The 22,135-nt window shown below is 37.5% G+C and overlaps 1 protein-coding gene across 4 annotated transcripts; it reads right to left on the bottom strand.

Annotated features, from left to right (window-relative positions):
- Window positions 1-84: 84 nt before the first annotated feature.
- Window positions 85-20,072, bottom strand: LOC124155734 (longitudinals lacking protein-like). 4 transcript variants are annotated; one of them, XM_046529798.1, is made up of 4 exons: window positions 19,982-20,072; window positions 19,307-19,533; window positions 17,019-17,209; window positions 85-3,137 (listed from the first exon to the last, which is right to left on the bottom strand). In XM_046529798.1, exons 2-4 carry the CDS (start codon window positions 19,490-19,492, stop codon window positions 3,134-3,136), a joined length of 381 nt encoding a protein of 126 aa, XP_046385754.1. In that variant the 5' UTR covers window positions 19,493-19,533; window positions 19,982-20,072; the 3' UTR covers window positions 85-3,133. The 4 variants fall into 4 exon arrangements, with proteins under 4 accessions (XP_046385754.1, XP_046385758.1, XP_046385756.1 ...); XM_046529802.1 differs by lacking the exon at window positions 19,982-20,072 and adding an exon at window positions 19,749-19,909; XM_046529800.1 differs by lacking the exon at window positions 19,982-20,072 and adding an exon at window positions 19,726-19,909.
- Window positions 20,073-22,135: the final 2,063 nt, after the last annotated feature.

A 22,135-nucleotide genomic window follows, 5' to 3' on the forward strand; every position in this document is an offset into this window, starting at 1 on the left:
CAGCCCAATTGAAACTCAAATCGTTCCAATAACCTCTGTAGGGATGAACGTGGATATTCATCAAATGAACCAAAAACAAATAAGTTAGGGTACATCATCCACTTTAATGCCTTATAAATCACAATATTATTACCCTACTTCAATCAAGTTAAATACGTAAAGCTATCCCATGTTTGTACAATTAGAGACAACAAAAAGAAATGTCTATGAAAAATGATAAATTAATCCATTTAACATACAATTCCAGAGAATAACATGATTCATTAAATTTTGAAACTAACTGAGGATGCATTGCAGGGTAATTCTGATGATGATCATAAATTAACATTAAGTTTCTCTAATCCCATAAAGGAAACTAAGAGAGGAACGATCAATGATAGCGCCAAAAGCCTGTACAAAGATTATCTTTCACCACCGTTTAAATCAAGAATAAAAATAAATGACAAACATAAGCAACAAAGTAGAATGACCAGCATGGAAAATATAACAAGATACATAACCTTATCAAGAATTTCTTAACTTTTGTTATAAAAAACAATTGGTACACAAAACTAACAGCAAATAAATTGATAAGAAAGCATGATATACCAATGAGCACTTAAACAACAATAAAAACTCATCTGAAAGTGATGAATCACTTTATCCCGACTTAAGTCTACATCAGGACACCTCTGATTAGTTAGAGTGTAGCTGTCAAGAACTGCCATTAAACATTTTTCATGAGGAATCATGAGATATGGATACACCCCATTTGCAGATATGGCAATCTTGAAAATGAAATTCAACATATGGAATGACATTTCTAATAGAAACTGAATTAAATATTACTACTTTTTGAAGCATAATGCTATTTCTCTTTCAGTATTTATAATGCAGGAAGATATGAAAAAGAAAACTATTCAGGTGTCAGACTATCCTCACAAATGTTACGCTAGGTTCTAATGTATTGGTATATCATGCTTTTTTCCTATGTTGGGTCATTCATTTTAATTCATTTCAATATAAAATTAACATCGTAATTAATCCATTGAGATACACTAAACATATTCATTAGAAGAATTTTTGAAAGAGATAGACATGACATCTAAAAAAGGGTACTGGACTTGCTCACTAAGATTGGATTGGTAACTACAGGGAAATAAGCAAATCCAGGATGTTTTCCATCATATTTTTACCAAAGATCAGAAGCTCTAAAATCACATCTCTGACCGATTTAATCACCACCATATCACAGGGAGCACTGCTGTAGATGTACACCAAGGGTGTTGACATGAGCTATGCAGTGTTAGGAGAGATCGAATATGTACTCATGAATGGCTTTACTGACACGAATATTGTGTAAACTATTCTTCACTCATCAGTATCATTGATCAGTACATATTCCTTGTGAAAAAATATCTGTTTAGCAAAAAAATCATTTCCATAATGATATATTAAGATTTATTTCAGTTATAACAGTGTGGAATAATATAGTTTACTGAATTCTATTCAACCTCACATCTTAGTATGGGTCATACGAGTTCTTTAATGAATCTAGACAATCCTTGTGGTATGGAGTTCAGATTATACATTACAATATCTTAGACAGTTCCAGATATCATCCTTTTTACCCATTTAAACCATCGTACACTATCCAGTACAATCAATCGATTACAATCAGTTATCAGTCTCAATGCTAACAGCATCTTTTCTTCTGGGATAAAAATATGTAAAAAATTAGATTTAATGGCTGATCTGTATGAAAATTTTTGGGATGGATTATGAAGTGATGGATTTCATGAAAATGGGCTTTAAATAATGCATGTAAACAGTAAAGTAAGATATGCTTCATTTGAACAAAAAAGATTGTGCACCTGACAAACATTTGGAGCTTCAGGAACATATTTGGAGAGTGGGTAACTTATGGAAATGCTCCAATGTAATACAATATTGGTCCTACAGACCACACAGTCTTCCTTTTGCTGCAAAACAGTTTCTCTCAGAATATATCAAGTTATCGACAAAAGCAATGTACACCATATTTTCGGGGGAAAACATATTTTGGAATTACTCGAAAGTCAATTAGATGGACTGAGAAGAATATTATAAGAGCAACATAAAATCTATATTTAAATATATATGTGTTTCTTTAAAGTATATGTACACAGCATATGTAAATGGCAAGATTGCCACTAACAATGCATTCATAAAATAAATTACAGGCACTCTCTTTAAGTGTAATCACTGCACTTAAAATCAACCGTAAGGAGCATCATTCATCTTCAGATGCAAAACAGAAAGATTACAGTGGCATTAAAAAATCTACAGCTATCTTTCAAAGTTCTGATAAGGGACTGTTTTCTGACAAGCTAATCCTTACCCTCAACTTAACTTTAAATTTTTTAAATCTTGAAAAATGTTAATAGCATTTGGTGGGTTTCAATTTTGGAATCCGTTTACCAGTTTTGTATGTGATTTCCCATAGAGCATGGATTTATAAACCTTAATACTCGATGCTCTACAAATTGATACAATGAAAATTATTAACTCATTCTAAAAATATGCTATTACACATTTTCAACTTTCAGATGACACTTTTACAGTTTAGAAGAAGCACTTTCACCAGCCCACACATCAAATTCTTCATTGTACTTCGTACCATGTAAAACTGTTAAGAGGTAAATTAGGAGGGAAAGCCTCACAGCCTTTCAGACACAGTCTTCTTAATATGGTCCACGGTCACACTCCTGCTTATTTCTTAAGTCTTCACTTTTCAATACACAAAACAAGTAAATTAAATATTATCGCACAGGCGTATTCTGATGAAATTTTAGAGAAGGGTGCGGGTATGTGTGCAACATTTACTCCACCACTACAGCCCAGAAGAGCCTACTTACATAATCACTTCTCACCCACATGAACAAATGAAAATGAAATGCCAAGAAATAATTATGTTATGGTGATCACAGCAAGTCAATGCCACCCATCCTTTATCTAATTGAAGTATGTCGCTACCATGTTCACACTCACTTTGCATACTTGTGTATACAATAATGGGATCTAAATTCCTTCCAATCAGCAGTGAATTTGTGGACAGTGACCAACTTGACTGAAGGAGACATCCAACAAATACAATGTTTCTTGAACTAACAAATCACCTGTAGGAGAAAGAAAAATTGTGTTACTACTTGTGAAACATAACCCAGTCATACTTCACACTAAATATCTGACAAATGTACATGATTTACTGTCGGCTGATAATGGTGGACTACATTTTTCTAATTTGCTATCAACAAAATTTTGAAAATAACTTGGGGATAATAAACCACACTGCACCAATCCACAATAATGCAGTGTCATGCTTGGTATGAGTTAGGTTTTGCCAAAATTACTAGTAAAAAATTGCTGTAGTCTCTCATCAAACTTCATTGTGTCCTACATATCAAGAGCTTCAAAGTCTGCAGTTCTCAAAAACATCAAAAGTACTAGTAGAAATAAATTATGACATTCTGAGAAGATAATTGAAGATGCACAGCAAGATTTCAAAGTACATTCTAGATCTATTTTCAATAGTTGTAAACAGTAATTGTGGTGCCACAATAGTTCAAATATTTTGCCTATTGACAAGTATTGTAAATATCTTGCACAGCGTATACATATAATGATAAATACTAATTAAGCCAAAAACCAATATTTTAAGTACACCAATACAAACTACATAAATGAAAACAGAAACAATGTAACAACAAAGTAGAAACAATGATTTTGAAAATCCTTCCAACTAGTGCTTGTCAAGGATCCCAGATAGGTGTTTTAAGTGCATAAAGGAGATAAAGAAAAATATGAGGGTATATAAATTACAGCAAAACCTCTGTATAATGAACCTTATTAGGTAAATTATAAGAAAACCTCCATATCAAAAAGCCATAGCCCCACTAATGGTTCCCTTCAACACCTAATGCACACAGAAAAACATCCTGTAATGAGCCAAATTTTAGGTTAATAATGAGAGCAATGAGTTAGGTATTGCCAAGATTTCCAGGAAAAATTTGCCTGTGTCTCATCGAACTTCATTGTGAGCTTCTAAGCCCTCATATCAAAAACTTCAAAGTCTGTGGATCTCGAAAACATCCACAGAATGCTAATTTTATCATGACCAGTGAAGGTGCTCATGATTATTATGGGATACAGACATAGCAGCCTCTTTCTCGCTCGCTGAAATGGGCTTTCCTCGATGCCACTGCACGAGCACTTCGTAGCCGTTCCAGCAGACAGATTTTCTACACACTACCCTCCACCAACTGGACTCATCCCCAGCATTGGCTGCTTTTATCTCTCTTCCTCTGGAAACTGGTGCATGGAAAATATCACTCAGCCATGTCAGCAAGTTCTGACGGGATGACTGCAAAAACAGACCCAACCCTAGCATGCATCATGAGTAATTAAGTATCGTACTTATGTATCCAACTGCTATTTGGTCACCATTACATGTATTCCTGTCTTGTAAATAAATCCTATTTGGTCAAAACACTCCTAAAAACCACCTTCAACTGCTTTCTCGCGACAATGCTGCTAGTGACTCATCAACTGCAAAAGGTTACTTCACTACGAACATCTCAAGAAGAAGGCATTGGACTAAAAAGACAAAAATACAAGTGCCTTTCTTTTTAAAGCTATCATAATCAACAATTAAAAATTGGTGAATACGAGCCCAATCAGGATCCACAGGTTCTGAAGATTCCAACGTGGTGAGTGATAAAGTGCTAAAGTTTATTGCTTTTAGACACCCTTAACCCCTTCAGTGGTGTTTAAATTTTCCCCAAGTTGTACCCCCAGGGCGGGTTTTTATAATGTTTAGCTTAAAAATGGATTGAAAAAGTAAATACGTCTTACAAAAATATATTTAATATAGTATTAAGCACATTACAGGTATTTAAAGTATGATCATACTGTGCCCCATGATGTAAATTAATATAAGCATACCCAATTTAAACAAATAATGTTATTGCTATTTCAAACAAAATCTAATACTTTCTTTTTGTGTGATACATTTCAAAGCAGTGTTCGGGATGCAATGGAATATTCCCGCACTGTTTGCATTCCCACCTAGTTTCTTTCCTTCCGGGACAAACTCGGCATACTCTACTGGGAAACTTCTTCTTTTCTGTGGCTGGTATATGCGTTGGGAAATGTCTTTCAGTAAGACGAACAGGTGGGTCAGTTTTCGAGGGTCTTCCTCCTTTGGCCACTTTTCTTTCCATGGCATACTTCTCTAGAAGTCCATGAATGACTTTATGCCTAAACTGTAGGAGAGTGCATTTTTCTCTGCCACTTTTTACATGCACAATATGAGCATTTACAATGCTAATGTCCATCAAATGAAAGAATAGCTTCCTGTACCATCGGAGACTTTTTCTGAGGCACTCGTACGGTTTTATTTTTTGGTCCAATCGATCCACTCCTCCCATATTAGCATTATACTCTATCACGGCGTCTGGTTTCTTCACTGCTTCTTTGGTTTTCCTGTCTACTTTTCCTGTCTCACATATTTTTCCCCTGTGATACGTGGATAACATTGTCACATCTTTTTTGTCACGCCATTTTATTGCAGAATAAACTCCTGATGTGTAACATAGTACGTCACCTTTCTTCAATTTTGCTGTCTGCAGTTCTTTCGGCATTTCCTTTCTTCGCAAGTCAACTGTTCCACAGGCTCCGAAACCATGAGATTGCAGCTCTTGGAATAGATTTGGACTTGAGAACCACCGGTCCATGAATATAACATATCCTTTCGCAATAAGTTGGGGACACATCACAAGTTTAGTAACAGAAGCATGGCTTATTAGTTTCCGCGAAGCACTTTCATCACCCCGCCTTTCCTCCCCTTGACCAGTGTAAATGAAAAAGTCCCAGGCATATCCTGATTGTGATTCACAAATGAAAAATATTTTTATACCAAACCTTGATCTCTTTAGAGGAATATATTGTTTCATCAGTGACCTTCCTTTGAATAGCATAAGGCTTTCATCTACCGAAATATTTTGTTCCGGCAAATAGGTTTTTCTAAAAGATAATCGAAGCATTTCCAGCAGTGGCCTAATTTTCCTGAGGCGATCAGTGTTGCCCGTATCTTCATCATTGACAAAGTGCAGGTAACGCAGAATCAACTGAAACCTTTTCAGAGAAAACGTTTCGTAAAAAATAGGAGTCTGAAGTATGTAGTCTCTGGTCCAATATAGCTTCAATTCGGGCTTGCTAATAATACCCATTGCCAAAATCAATGCAATAAAAAGTCTAATTTCATTCTCACATGTATCATTCCACAACCTTATCCTCGCACTGGAACCAACGCCTGAATTTAGAGCATCCTCGCGGCACTTATTGGCATATCTATTTGTCTCGACTACAACATGGTGCACGAACTCATCAGTGAAGAAAAGTTCGAAGCATTGCAGAGGAGAAACATCTGAACTAAGTGGAACACACACACCTGCAACACCAGCAAATATTGGTTTCCCATACCCATCTTCTGCTTGGTCAATGTCATATTGAGTCCACTGGAAATTACGTTCTTGTGTACCTGGGGAAACATTTTGCGGCAAAATGTCTGGACTCTCCGCGTCAGATAGTTCCTCATATGACTCGTAATCATCGCTGCTACTACACTCTAGGTCAGATTGACTTTCAGATGGGCTATATTCACTTTCTGAGTCATCTTCTCTTTCTAAGAAAGAACAAATTTCATCAAGGCGAAGTTTCTTTTCTTTGCTTTTTGCCATCGTTCAGGGTTACACTGCACAGTGCACACATTACTATACATATCACTAAACAATACCCAAAAACACCGCTAGGTGGTATAAGCTTCCTAATAAGAGTGAGACATCTAATGGGCAACATATAAACTACTAGCATAATAGTACCATTGCCCCGGAAAGGTTTCGGGAGTGAACGAACTAGATTCTAAGTTTACCACGGAAATCTTCCGGGGTAGAACGTTTTGGGCAGTGGGGCAAGGCCCGGAACTTTTCCGGGCGTACCACTGAAGAGGTTAAGCCTTAATTACAGTTACTATGATCACTGAATTATCTGAACACACAACTGAGAGGTCAACCATCACTCCAATAGTCCCCCCCATCCCTCCACCTCACCTCGCATAATCCTAAGATATCTATCCTCTCTTCATCCATTTCCCTTTTGATATTTTATAAATTCCCCAGCCCCATCATTGTCCTCACATTCCATGTCCCAACATTTATAGCCCACTTCTCCTTCTTTTCTTCTTTCTTCATTGCTGCTGCTCCTGCTGAGGATGATAAGTCTCTGCAAGGATTTTTCTGTATTTTCTGTATTTCGCATGCTGACGACCCGGAGGACCTTGCCGACCTCCCTGCTATGCCCAACACCCGCCCTTTGCGGACGGGTCTCGAACGATGAGATTCCGAGGCTCATTTGGTTGTACTCCATGTTTTCAGGGAAGAGATAGTTGGTAAGGTTTCCCACTTCCATTCCAACAGTGTTTTCCATGTGACACCATCACCATTCATCTGGCTCCTACCCTTCGACCTATCTGGCATGGGTGGCCCTACCGGGAGTACCGTATTTCCCGGCCGATAAGACGCACTTTTTTTCTCCTAAATGTGCTGTAAAATTTGCCTGCGTCTTATGCGCCGATGGTATACGGATATCACGGGTATACTTTGGCCTATAATAAGCAACCGTTTTGACAGGATAAATAATTACCATTAAGTATTTTTTAGTGTATCAGGCATTGAAAATAGTTCAATTCATTAAAAATTTTGATAATAGCACTCTTTTGAGCAGGTTGTTAGAAATAAAGTTTTAATACGTCGATGTCTAACTCCCTTAAAAAAATTCCCGGATAAATCAGAAATGCATACAATGTAGCATGTTTAGTTTAATCTTGCAATGGGTGCTGCTGCAAAACTTACATACATTGAGCCAAAGGAGATGCCATCTATATGCTAATACATTGTATCTCTCACGATAAACTCACGAGTCTACCGGCACTCAACCTTAGGTAACAATGTATGAGCTCGGTGTTCAGTCAGTTCAGGCGTAATACGTATCTTTCTATTTAGTCTGCACATGTGCTTCTAAGCACAGAAACTTGGTAATTTCTGTATAAAAAGTCAAAATTGGAATAACCTAATGGGATCTAAAGAGAGAAGATTGTCGTACAGTATTGCGTTTAAACTTGAAGTCGTGAAATATGCTTCGGAACACGGCAACCGGGCAGCTGCAAGGCGTTTCGGCCCACCTCCAACCGAGAAGATGATACGAGAATGGCGGAAGCAGAAGGTAGATTTAATGAATGCAAATAAGAGTAAGAAAACTTTACGTTCATGTTCTCCGAAATGGCCAAAGCTTGAGGAGCACGTTAAGACCTGGATAATAAATCACAGGAAGAACGAGATCACTGTTTCAACAAAAATGATTTTAATAGAAGCAAGAAAGTTGGCGATAGATATGTCTATTGCCGATTTTTCTGGGATAACGTCGTGGTGTGAAAGATTTATGAAGAGAAATGGTCTGTGCATGCGTACTAAAATCACAATAGCACAAAAACTGCCACCCGAATACGAAAGAAAAATTATCGAATTCCATAAATACGTACTTAACCTGGGAAAAATGAAGTGTTTTGAAATAGGACAGATAGGAAATATGGATGAGGTTCCCTTGACATTTGATGTGCCATCAAATAGAACTGTGGACGTTAAAGGTGCAAAGACAGTTACGATAAAGACTTCCGGCAACGAAAAAATACGCTATACTGTTGTCCTTGCGTGTTGTGCTGATGGTTCAAAACTCCCTCCTTTGTTGATCTTTAAACGAAAAACGCTGCCTAAGTGTACAATTCCACATGGAATTTATATTCATGTTCATCCTAAGGGATGGATGGATGGAGAGGGTATGAAACTGTGGTTGCAAAGGGTGTGGTCCCGGCGTCCAGGTGGACTTCTGAAGAAATTGTCTTTGTTAGTGTGCGATCAGTTTAAGGCCCATATAAAGGAGTCCAAAAAAATCCTTGCCACAGAACTGAAGACGCATCTTGCTGTGATTCCTGGTGGATTGACTTCTCAACTGCAGCCTTTGGATGTTTCAATCAATAAACCATTCAAGGGATTTATGCGTGAAGAATGGATAAAGTGGATTGAGGCACCAACTCATGATTTCACACCGACCGGAAGAATGAAACGGCCGTCAATTTCTACCGTTTGTGAGTGGGTGAAAAAGTCCTGGCAGAAAATAAAAACTGAGACTATCATAAAGTCTTTCAAAAAGTGTGGAATCAGCAATGCGCTAGATGGAAGTGAAGATGACATTTTGTATGAGGAAAGTGACGACTCCCGAGAAAATATCCACGCGAATGATTTTAGCAGCAGTGATGAGGAATTTCTGGGGTTCTATGATGAATAAACTCTGATATATTTGCTCATTAATAATTTTAAAATTTTTAAATATAAGAAGTTCCGTTTTTATGTAAAATGTTATCATTAAAATTCTTTTTTGTATTATCCAAGTATTTTAGTTTTTTTCGTAAATTCTAACCTGAAAAATCCAGATGCGTCTTATGCGCCTGGAAATACGGTAATTTAGAATAGGGTGGTTTCCTATTATCTTTTTATTGCCTAAATCGAAAGATTATTACTCCTGTAGTACCTATTTCACAAATTTAGATTTTTAAATGACGATATCTATTTTTTGCGATTAAATGAAAAGTGAAAATTTTGAACGCGTGAAAACGCGACGGGTAAGTATGAATACCGGGAAATCTCCGTGTGACGTCCTTCTGGTTCCCGCTGCCAAAAGTGAGGTGACCTTGGGGCAAGGCTTTGAGCACTGATACGACGCAGGATGCTAGCAGGTAGCTGAGTACTCTGCTACCTGGTAGAGCTTGGCTTATAAAAGGATTTAATTAATTACTTAATTAATAAATTTATATTTAATTAGAAATTAATACCTTATCAAACGAAGGAAACTTTCCGACCTTAGCCAGTTTTAATAGGTGATTATTAAGACATGTTTCCCTGAGCTCTGTGCCTCAAGCATGCATTGGTAATCTCAGACAATGCAAAACTCCTATCTACTAGCATAGAAACTAGGTCCCTGTGACGTCACGTGGAGTGGCATCGCATGGGTGCCAATCTGGCCTTTTTCAAATGAGGTTAAAAATTGACCATTGCCATTCGTCTAAACCGGTATTTCTAAAACCAAATAATTTGTATATTATGAATACACTAATAGTGGGTAACGAATCGCAATCAATGCCTTTCGTTTTCGTTTTTTTTTGATGAAGGAAACTACCCTATTAATCCAACCAGTGCAGCTCTAGGGGTCATAGGAACGTGCAAGCCTTTCCACCAGCCTTCCTAAGGATGAAAATTAAAATGAAATACAATGAATAAGAATGAAAACTAATTTTCAGTCGTAAAAATCCAAGCTATGCTTTCCAAACAGAGCATTAGCCCATTTGATGAGAGCTGGTGTTCACTTATAGCATTAATGTTCTTGTCAGAGTAAAGTACCTGACAAGAGAAAGAACCACCTTAGTGTATCCAAAGGCAGAACTTTGTTCCTAGAAAAGCCTGTATCAGAGAATGCAACAACTCTGCACCTACTCCACTAGCACTTGAGAGCATTCTTACTGAGCAGCGAGCCGTTTTGGGACAATGAGGGGCTGAGGAGGGACTAACTCCAAGCATGATGGAGATATAATAAGCCAGCTTGTCTTCTTTTCCTGTTTCCTGTGGCTTGCAACATACAGTATGCTCTCGTTACTACGAAGTTCATGGGGCCAAAAAACCGGAGGTTCGTAATAACAAAGTTCGTACGAACGTTTCTTTTAGGGATCGACGAAAAAAAATAGTATTTAATAAACGCGATTAAATTACGCGCAAATATATAAAGACAGGAAAATTAGTTTTAGTTTCTCAATAGAAGAATGCGGAATGGCGCAATCAAGGGTTGATATCCCCCCGAATACGGTAAGTCCTCGATATACAAACTAGATGAGTTCCGAGACCTTGTTCGGAAGTTGATAAACCTACGGTCCGGCCGCCAAGAGTTGTCCGATAACAGGCAGAATGGTCTAGGCTGGGGAGGGGAGGGGGGCAAGGGAAACGCCCACCTCACATGTAAACAAAAGGGTTCCGTGAAGAAAGTAGCCGGAAGGAACGACAAGCGAGAAGGACCCAAAGGAAGAATCCCCTGCTTTGGTGATTTGAAGAATGGGCTTGTTTTGGTGGATCAGGCTAATTTCGGTGCTTCATATGCATCTGACAATGTCGTATGACTAGGCGAGGGAGTGAGGTGCGTTTGGGGGACAGCGATTGTCTGCAAACTGTGTTGGCACAGGATATTCCGCCCCTCCTTTTGTGCTGTCATAGGACAACTCTCTCCAGCCGGACTATATGCAAGGAATCGAGGAGTATTGTTATCCTGCAGAATGCAACACTGCATCACAATTGTGCGCTAATTCACGACTGTGACTAAGTGATCAAGGGCGTGCGAAGCGTTCAGAGCTGAAAAAAATAGCTCTCCGCAATGAGGAAGAACGGGCAAAACGCTGAACAGTTCCTGAATTCAAACCGGATTCAATGATACCTTGTTCAGATTGTACCCTAAGTGCAAGTTCGTCTACGCCAGACCACGTAGCATCGGCCAAATCAAAAGGTGCCAAATTCGAAATTTGAAGTTTTTGAATGCTCGTATCTCTGAAAGTTGGTAATCCATATGTTCGTAGGCAGAAGACTAACTGTAGGACCAATTTACCAGCGGTTACGAGTGGGTCACCATGACTCCACAGGAATGAGCTTATTATATAATTTTGTGTGTACACTGAAGAAAGAACCATAATTGACACTCTTGGGCTCAGTACACAAGGAAAACTTAAACATGGCACGATTATTAAAACTTAAAGTAGTGTATAACCACCAAAATGCCGTTGCTTATTCGTGGAATTTCGTAATAAAGTTCATTTTGTAACCGCCGGGACCAGGACTGAGGTTCGTAATTTCGTAAAAACAATAATTTCGCAATAACGTTTCTTTTACTTTAGCTTGAATAGGCTTTTTCGTAGGGACCAACGATTTGCTTCGTTATAACAAGAATTTCATAATAATGTTGTTCGTATTAACGAGAGTCTACTGTATTAGATGACACAAATTAAAAAAAATCAAATTATGATGGGTTCCATAAGTAAAATTTCAGTGATGGTAATGCTATATTGTTTAACAACTTTCATGCATCACGTAAGAAGGATCGGAAAACCTTGTTAATAAATTTGCTGAGTATTAACTGGTGAATGATCAATGCTTAGAATCAGTGGCGTAACTAGGAATACGCGTTGGGGGGGGGGGGACGAGGGGGGATGGGGAAGAGCAACCTCCCCCCGTTTGGGAAAATTTCGGAAAAATGACATGCTTGCAAATACATTTTACTTAATTTTGGCACTTAAAATTTGGGTTTCATCAAAAGGTTATGTTAAACCGTATTATATGCCAAAACTAGAGAACAGTTTTGAATATTATTTTTACTTCTTTGAGGCTTTGGGGGAGAACTATCACCCTCATACCCACCCCCCCATAGTTACGCCACTGCATAGAATAATTTCAAGTTTTCTTCATTCTTGCAGCAAAAAAGAGATATGTACATTTATTAGTTCCCAGGTTTCCTCAGAATGCATGACGATTTTCTATTATTTTGGTTGCAACACATCCAATATTGACATACAGTAGACAACAATTTTGCCATTTATTTTTCTTGCGTTTTCAGATCAAAGGTGCTTCCCTGCATTCCTCTTGGTCATATACCATATTTGACGGCATATAAGACGCACTTTTTTCCTAAATTTGGTCTCAAAAAAGTTACCTGCGTCTTATACGTGAAGGACACAGGTTAACTTTCAAAACTGAATGCAGTTTTTAGCCCGGATAAAGGTCTAGACACACACAACTTTTTCTACCTCTACCATAATTATTTTATCAGGTTTAACTAAATTTTTGCCAACAAAAATATAGCTCAAAAGAGAGAACTGGGGTGGTTTCCTTCCGACACCGCACTGTTCCCGTCAAAAAGTAAACGAAACTAGTAGCGCTCGCTCCGCCCTGGGTGCGGAGAAGCGGGGAGTAGCACATAGTACAACATTGTCCTACTCGTTCAACGTATGATGCCCAAAACACGTGTCGGTATCGGTGCTACTCTGTATAAACGTGTCGGTATCGGTGCTTAAAACTGTTTGTTTAAAAAAAATACCCTGGAAAATATGACAACAGGAAACAAGAGATTAAGCTATACAATTCAGTATAAACTAGGAGTGTTAAACTACGCCAAAGTTCATGGAAACAGAGCAGCAGCAAGGCATTTCGGTCCACCACCTACCGAAAAAATGATACTGCAGGAAGATCAACTGAAGACTGCTAAAAAACAAAAACATAACCTTCGATGCCCAGCTCCATCTTGGCCTGAACTTGAAAATGCCGTAAAAATGTGTGTGATAGATAAGAGGAATTCTGGGATAAGTGTTTCAACCAAAATGATAATCAATGAGGCCAAAGGATTTGCAGAAAAACATGGGAATCAGAACTTTTCAGGGTCTGAGGGCTGGTGCTACAGGTTCATGAAAAGGCAAGGCTTATCAATGCGCACAAAAACAACTATAGCACAGAAAATGCCAGCAGATTATGAAGAAAAAATACTAGCATTTCATAGGTTTGTTATAAATACACGCAAGAAAACTTCTTTTGAGCTCGGTCAAATAGGAAATATGGATGAAATTCCACTCACATTTGATGTACCATCCAACAAGACTGTGAGTATTAAAGGGTCTAAATCAATAGCCATAAAAACCACAGGTCATGAAAAAACCCGATATATGGCAGTTCTAACATGTTGTGCTGATGGCACAAAACTACCGCCGTTTTTCATATTCAAAAGAAAAACTCATCCGAAAGAAAAACTTCCAATGGGTGTAATTGTTCATGTTCATCCGAAAGGCTGGATGGACGAAGCTGGAATGAAACTGTGGTTACAGAAGGTATGGGCGAGGCGACCTGGTGGACTCTTAAGAAAACCCTCTCGTATGGTTTTGGATCAGTTTAGTGCCCATAGAACTGAAACCATAAAGAATAAAGCGAGAGAATTAAAAACCCAGGTAGCTGTCATTCCTGGTGGACTGACTAGCCAATTGCAGCCTTTAGATGTATCGGTGAATAAGCCATTTAAGGAAAAAGTGCGAGAACGATGGAACGAGTGGATAGGAGAGGCACATCACGCCCTCAGGTAGAATGAAGCGGCCCTCTATTTCACAAGTGTGCGAGTGGGTAAAAAGATCTTGGGAGGACGTAAAGGCTGAAATAATTGTTAAGTCCTTTAAGAAGTGCGGAATCAGTAATGCTCTTGACGGAACAGAACATTATTCGAAGCATGTGATACTAGCGATGACGGAAACAGTAGTGATGACGATATTCTCGTTTTCGATGATGATGATAGTGAAAAGGATTTTTATGGTTTTGGAAATGGTTAAAGTCTAATTTCATGATAGGCTACGTTTTCCTTGAATCTGTGTTTTTTATTGTTTCTGCTTTATTTTGTATTATGTTTGATTGCTTGCCGTTCACTCATTTATTCATTATTGAAATTTACATATCATGTTCAAAATAGCTTGCCGTTTGTTAATTTTCCTTAATAAAAATGTTTGGTAATTGCATTCAATGATTGTTTATTTGGCTTTTACGAAACGTGAGAACTAAAAGAAACCACATTTTAAGTTATTGTGGTACTTTTTTCCTTGTGTGTGGCCTTCTAAATAAGGGTGCGTCTTATATGCCGTCAAATACGGTATGTAGTTTTCTTTCACAGCATTATTTGTCAGATCTAATCACTGGTTGGTTGCCTCTCTGAGCACCCTCTTCCATCATTGGCCTTTATTTTTAAAAAGTTTCATTTCGTCATTTATTCTAACAAGAAGTTTGAGCCGTGCTTGCTGGCTCAAGGTTGGCCTGGTCAGCAGTGCGGGAGTCAAATGAGGACCTGGCAGGACGACGCCAGTAGACGGGCCTTTCCGAGGACGAGGCGGCACTGTTTCCACTTCATAACTTGTGCCGTCGTTGCTGCAGCTCGGGCTGCTGTCTTCCAGTCATCCCCGGAACCTGGCAGTAACCTACCCTCTACTTCCCCCTCCTCCTACCACCAACTCCACCACTACCATGGCCACTTTCCTGTTTCATTTGTATTTACCTTAATATAATAAATACTCGCCATAGGGTGGCGAGTTTTCTTTGTTTTACCCGGTCAGTTTCCTTATTTATCCTTTCCCCCAAGCATCCGAGAGGTAACCCTTCAAGTTCTATAGACAGACAACATCATGTTGCTCCAGTTATCAACCTACGGAAGTGATTGACCTCTTCTCCTTAAATGATCAAAAAATATATACAGAGGATAGATCATAAATTGAGATTAGGGTAAATTCCACAACAAGAGATACATACAAATCCAAACACCTTATTATTATTTACAACCTTACATATTTATTTACAACCAATCCAGTGGCATCAACAGGTACGAGTGAATAAATATTATTTCTGGCAGAACATATACCGAAATTTCTTCTTTAGCGATCTCTTTTACCATCATTGTCTAATAACTTTCTAGTGTTAGTTATGTACTTACTCTTTGTCACCAACTTGCCTCAGTGGCAAAATGTCTTTAAAATTCAAGTGACTGCTATTTCTCCTTACAATCACAGGTAAAAATATTGGCATACTTCAATTTTACATCAATGAAAAGTGTGCTTTCCAGGTTTACGTTGCATTCTAATAAATAAAAATCCATTCTTAACCCTTTCAAGACGGCGGAGTTTTCGTCTTAGCAAGGCCGCTGTACTGAGCCCTAAGAGACTCTTCTTTCTCGTGGTACGGAGCATTTTTGGAGGACATTCATTAGGAAGGGTCTCGCAGAACCTTTTTCAACTCCTCCGCACTGGGACCTCAGATTCCGAGAGTAGTTGTGCTCCCTCCTTTCCGGGTTTACGACCATAGCTGCGGCATTGGTTCGTGGTAAACTTATGTATTGCTTATATGTATTTAGCACATGGATAATTGTTGCTTGCACGTAAATTGCAGACTTTGAATTGAATTCCTCATTTTTTTCTGAGCATTGTCAAATTTTAAACGAAGTTCTAAGGTCAATATTAATGCATTTAATGCAGTAACAATTTCCATGTTGATGTTTATACAGAACTGTAGATATAAGTTAATATTTATCGCAAAATTTTGATTAAAAATCGTAAATGCAGCTCAAAAGACAAAGAATTCAACTCTTAGTTTATATTTCTTGAGAAAAGAACAAATATTTATTTTGAAAACTGACTGGATAAACAATTGCATGACCGCGGGGGGTGCTGCTAAGAGGGGTGGTCAGGGTACCTGCTCCCGGATTCCAAGGGTAAAGCCTAAACCCCGCAGTGTTGGATCCCGAAACAAAGATGTCACACACCTGCGACCGTCATAAAAGGGGGAGAAGTAGAAAACGTATATATATGGCTTTCGTATCAATTGCTGCAAAGACCCCAAGAAGCTGATAACTTGCACTAAAAAAGATATTTGTGCATTTGCACACTAACAGTTGTGATATATTCTCAATTTTCTTATATATAAATGGCCAAATTACAATAAAAAATGGCAATTGTCACAGGTCAAGTGGGACATTAAGTCATAGCAAAACTACTTCAATTTAAGCCTATACATAAGAAATATAAATCATATAAGAAATGAAAATTCACTTCATACATTCCACACTAACACTTAATTCTTGGCATTGGTATTGACAATATCATGTTAATCTCATGGCAGCACATGACCTATGTCCACAACTCCATTACCTTTAAATTAGGAGGATAAGGGGGAAGAGAGGAAAATGGAACATATTTTCCAAACCACAGCCATCATGAAATGAATAATCACAATGTGCAAAAATACAGAAAAAAAGACCTCACTATCACAATCCTTTAACAAACATACCCTTCTCTCTTAATTGACTGTGGAGCCTCTGCTAATCCTTTAACTTTCAGCCGCTCTGCTGTTTTCAGGAAAGCAGGCAATTGCTCTTGAGATACATTTACTTCTCCAGCATACATGAATTCTAAAATTGCAGTTAGGTGTCCATACGGTACATCTTTGAGAATGATAATGGGATGTTTAGAAGGATTTTCCTAAAAAGAAAAGCATTGATACCACCATTACAAATAAATTATTAATAAAAACAACATTAGATTCTAGATAGTGGATTGGTAGCATTTCTTTGGTGCCAACATTTGTATCATAGCTCTCATTCGTTAGCATACATTTGAGGAGTTCAATGAAAAATCCAAAACAATTTCACTGATAGAACATTAAATGGAAGTTCAAAGGAAATAAATTAATCGCATGCTAACTACTTCTTCCATGGAATGGTTTAACTAGCTCTTCATAATCACGATGTGCAACTCGTACATTTCATTGCTGGTATGCACCAGCGGCGCCGACTCCTTGGGGCCTGAGCCCCCTCAAAAATTCGTGTGATGAAAAAATGTATCAGGCTTGTCGATTTTCCCCGGAGTGTCCAGATATCGAGATTCGAGTTATTAGGATTCTAATGTTGATCATATGACTCATCTAAAATGCTTAAAAAACTTAAAACTCACTACTTGTAAAATTTCCCAGGGCAAGATCCCTGTTGTGCCCCCCCAATTTTTTTGTAAGTCGGCATCCCTGGTATGCACATTGGGTTTTGCAAATTCTTAATTTAGAATTCATTTGTACATAAATAACTATATTGATACTCCAATCAAACATACAGAGGAAAATAATACATATTTTGATATGCACCAGTAAATGTGCAAACACTATTTTAATATGCAACATTGGCATCAATTGCAGTAAAAAAATTGTGAGGGATGGGCTTCCAGGAGGTCTATTGGGTATGGAATACCTCATTTTTTCCAGGGGCTCCTTCCCTGATATAGAAAAATAAATCATCGAAATTGTGATTTTAAAGCATTTTTTACCCCATTTTATGCTAAATCATAATCACCGCATTAAATTCTCTGGGGGACATATCATACTTATCAAATATTTGGGGGGATGTGTCTCCTGCAGGATCAACATCAGTGATAGGCAAAAAATATTCCCTCACAGCAGCCAGCTTCCTTTACACACAAATATTCTTGAGCATGGGAGTACTAAGAAGTAGAACATGCTCTTGTAAAAGTAAACAGGCCTTCATAAAAAATGCCATTCAAATTATAACCATGATCAACTAACTCGATCAACTAATCATGATCAACTAATTTGTGCAGGACTGACCAAATACTCTGCACTCATGCAATACATTATATTTAATATAACAGCATATTAGGGGTAAAAAAGGTTTTTTTATGAGAAATACTGAAAAATAAATTATGCAAGTAATAACCCTTTGATTCTAGCTGTGTTACCGCAAAATAAATATTTCTCTGAGTTAGACATATTTTTTAACTCATTTAAATAGTCTATTATCATCCTTGAATAATTATCTCAAAATATCAGCGTTCAAATGCTCGACTGTTTAGTTTTATAGGATAATTCTATTTTATTAACCTTCACTTTATTCCTTTAATGCTGATTTTTTTGTATCTGAGAGTCTGATTGCGCTTATATTTTTTCAATGTAGTTTAGCTAAGATTTACTTTAAACGATTTCTTTTATCCTTTTGATTTTATTACATTGACGCTGTGCTGCTTGATTCTCCATTAATTATATTTTGGTTTTCTGTTTTTTTTACCGTTAATGAATATATACTATAATTAAGCCAAAATATTGTTTCTATAAAAACATTCCATCAAAAACATGTGAGGCACTTGTACTAAATATTTCAATTGTAAGGCCGTAATAAGATTTTAACACGGGAAATGTATTCATAAGGTATAATAAACAAACACACGCGACAAGTAATGACAATAGCGATTGAATTGGCAGTTTGTACAAATTTATCTAGTTGAATGCGTATTAGTAGTATAAAAATCAAATAGGATACATAATACCAGACAAAATCAAAACTACGAAGGTAGGTTGAAAATATTAACACATTTAAAGCCTTTAAAATGAATATTCGTACTTCCGAGCATTTCCCAGAACTGACTGCTCACGCCAACCATTATGATTTGCATATAAATTGGCTTTCGCCATGATATCAATTACAGAAAATTGCACAATGAAGTTCTTGTTTTCCATTCAGTAATGACAATTTGAATACTATCTTAATTATATAATGGTAGTATACATATTCTGACCTCCAGCAGAGACTTGAAGTACGGGCTGCAAGCAGAAAGTACCATTTTGTGGGCTTTACAAGTTTGACCCTCACAAGCTAGAGTCACATCGGTAAAGCTTTTTTCATCTCGTAAGTGCTTAAAAGATGATACCATATTAGACTGGAAATCATTCCATTTGAGGTAGAATTTCTGTGGTTCAGACATTTTAGTGTCGGAGTGCAACCAGTCTCCGGGATAATATCGTTCTGCAACAAAAAATAAACATTTTAACAATTTCGGGGTAAAATTTAACCACAATTTAGGATACGTTACCACATTCAAGCGAATATGCACAATAAGCAACCCTTGGACACAAATTACTCACAGACCCGAGAAGCATTAAAAATTAATCGACAAATATGAGCGTAAAAAATACAACAGAGTGACTCCATACACACTTCTGTCGCAGGCCAATAATTACGGTTATCATATAATCTTGCTTTCACGAATTACGGGCAAAGAAGAGGCGACAATCGCTTTCATTTTCTGGCAAACACGTAACGTAAGAGAAAGTTGCTCTATCTTAGGCTTAGCTCACGCAATTATAAACCTCGAAAATACATTTATAAACAAATTGGATGTTCAGCTATTAAATAAAAATAAAAATTTCTTCCCATCATGAATAAAATAATTACTATGAATGAAAACACTCACCAGCAGCCAGCTTTCAATAAAGTAGAGCAAGCCAAAAACAAAACTTAATGCTACTGCTGCCACCTACCGGATTACGATATTATTAACGATATTCGTGTGTCATTCAACGATGGCTGCCGAAAGGAGATAAGAAACTGAAAGAAACGGACTTATTACTTATGGTATTTTTATGAAACGGCCTACGGAAAGTGTCATATTTTTCTTGAAGGCATATAGCAGTCAATTCCTATGCCACGGATTGAATTGCTATGTTCCAATTTTTCCATGTTGTTGCAATTTTTTTTAGGTTAACGGTACTTGCTCATTAAACTCGTTGCCTCGATGTTCTACTCACGTCAATAGCATTAACTATGAATATAATAATTAAAATATTTCTCAATAAATACGGCAGTGAGAATTGCACCACTATCTTAGGATGTAACCCTGGGTAGTAAGTTGAAGTGGATCAAGTAGAAGGTTTTCCACCAATGCCATCTTAAGGTCTTAATAATAGAAACTTCTATGCATTATTTTCATTAGCAAGCCGCTAAAAGTTTATAAGTTGAGTATAAAAGAAGAAAAGATATTCTGTGCTCTTCAATTTTTTCCTGAAGATTTGTAGAGGCACCAATTTTTGAGAATCCATTCCGTGAATAATGAACCATTCAATTCATTACATTTAATGGGTCCATTATCTTGACCCACGTAAGGTCATCCCACGCCCTGGGAAATAGCGACAGTGAATATGTAAAGAAGGAATGGTTTGTATTATTGTTATTTAAGCGAATTTGTTAATGAAACGAGGTGGAATAGTTAAAGTAACGTTAATGATTTAATTTAACAATATGAAAATAATGTATTTTAGATATAATGGGTGAAAATAAGACTTTATCATATTAGTGTAGACAAAGCTTTATTGGGTTATTCATAAATACATAAAAGCGACAATGCTTTGAAAACAAGCGTACAAGTAGAGGTAAGCAATCAATATATATGTAACGTACCATTGCAACCCGTTTACAGCAAATGTATGTTAACAATAACACTGTAATTACTAGGGCGCTATTCCAAAAACAGACCCCTTGGGAAACGAAAAATCAGGTAAACTTTGACATTGGATGTTACATAGCATAAAGACAAGGCACGAATGAAATTATTCCTTAATGAAATGGGAAATATTATAATCTGTGAAGGGGATCATTAAAAACATCGTAGTATAACGATAAAGAAACAGAAGACATTATATAAACTGGAGCGCTATCGGAATGACGCCTCGTCGAAAAAAGTGATTGCAGGCCATATGTCACCGGGTCATTCATTCAAACACCTATACGAATAATGTAAAACAACGAGCTTCATAAGAAAGAAGAAATAACAAAATTTATTAAACATAGGATCCCCATAACCATTCAGCTCACATAGAAAAACCAAATTATTTTTAAAAATAGGGCGCTATTACATTTCGACACCGAAGAAATCCTCAGTAGGGGTTAACATTTGCACTGACATATTCAAAAAGGTAAAAAGCGAATTTTATTCAAAACGCAAACCTAATTCTGACATGCAATGACGAAATAAAGACACAGCCGGAGCAGTTTCTAAAATTGGAATTAACGAAGTAGGAAAATAAATAATAATAATTGACCTACCAACAAATCGAAGTAAAGTTTCAATGGGTAATTTTTTTTTAAATTGCAGGGAATTTTTTTGTCCGAACTCCTCTAAAATACGATAAAAACATCGAAGATTACAAAGCGTCCATAGCCTAAATCGTTTAATAATAAATACAGTAACCTGGAGTCAACAAATACTAGGGCGCCCACCAGGGGCGGATCCAGGATTTTTTTCTGGGAGGGGCACAAGCAAGGCCGTATCCAGGATTTTGTTCTGGGTGGGGCACAAGGACACCTCGCAATACAAAACGAATGCAATGATAATGGGACCGTATTAAAAATCTTGCATACTTTTGAGGGTCTGGGGGGGGGGGCGTGCCCCCGTGCCCCCCCCCCCCCCTGGATCCGCCTATGGCGCCCACACGAAATCACGCCCATGAAAAAGGATTGAACAGCCTTGGAAGTCATTTTTTTCTAACGACTGTGACGTACCTAGAGCTGAGATAAAGCATACATAACAGAAAAGACATACGAGACCAAATGGAAAAAATGAAAAACAATC

Source organism: Ischnura elegans, chromosome 3 (genome assembly GCF_921293095.1).
Source record: "Ischnura elegans chromosome 3, ioIscEleg1.1, whole genome shotgun sequence".
Taxonomy (NCBI): Eukaryota; Metazoa; Arthropoda; class Insecta; order Odonata; family Coenagrionidae; genus Ischnura; species Ischnura elegans.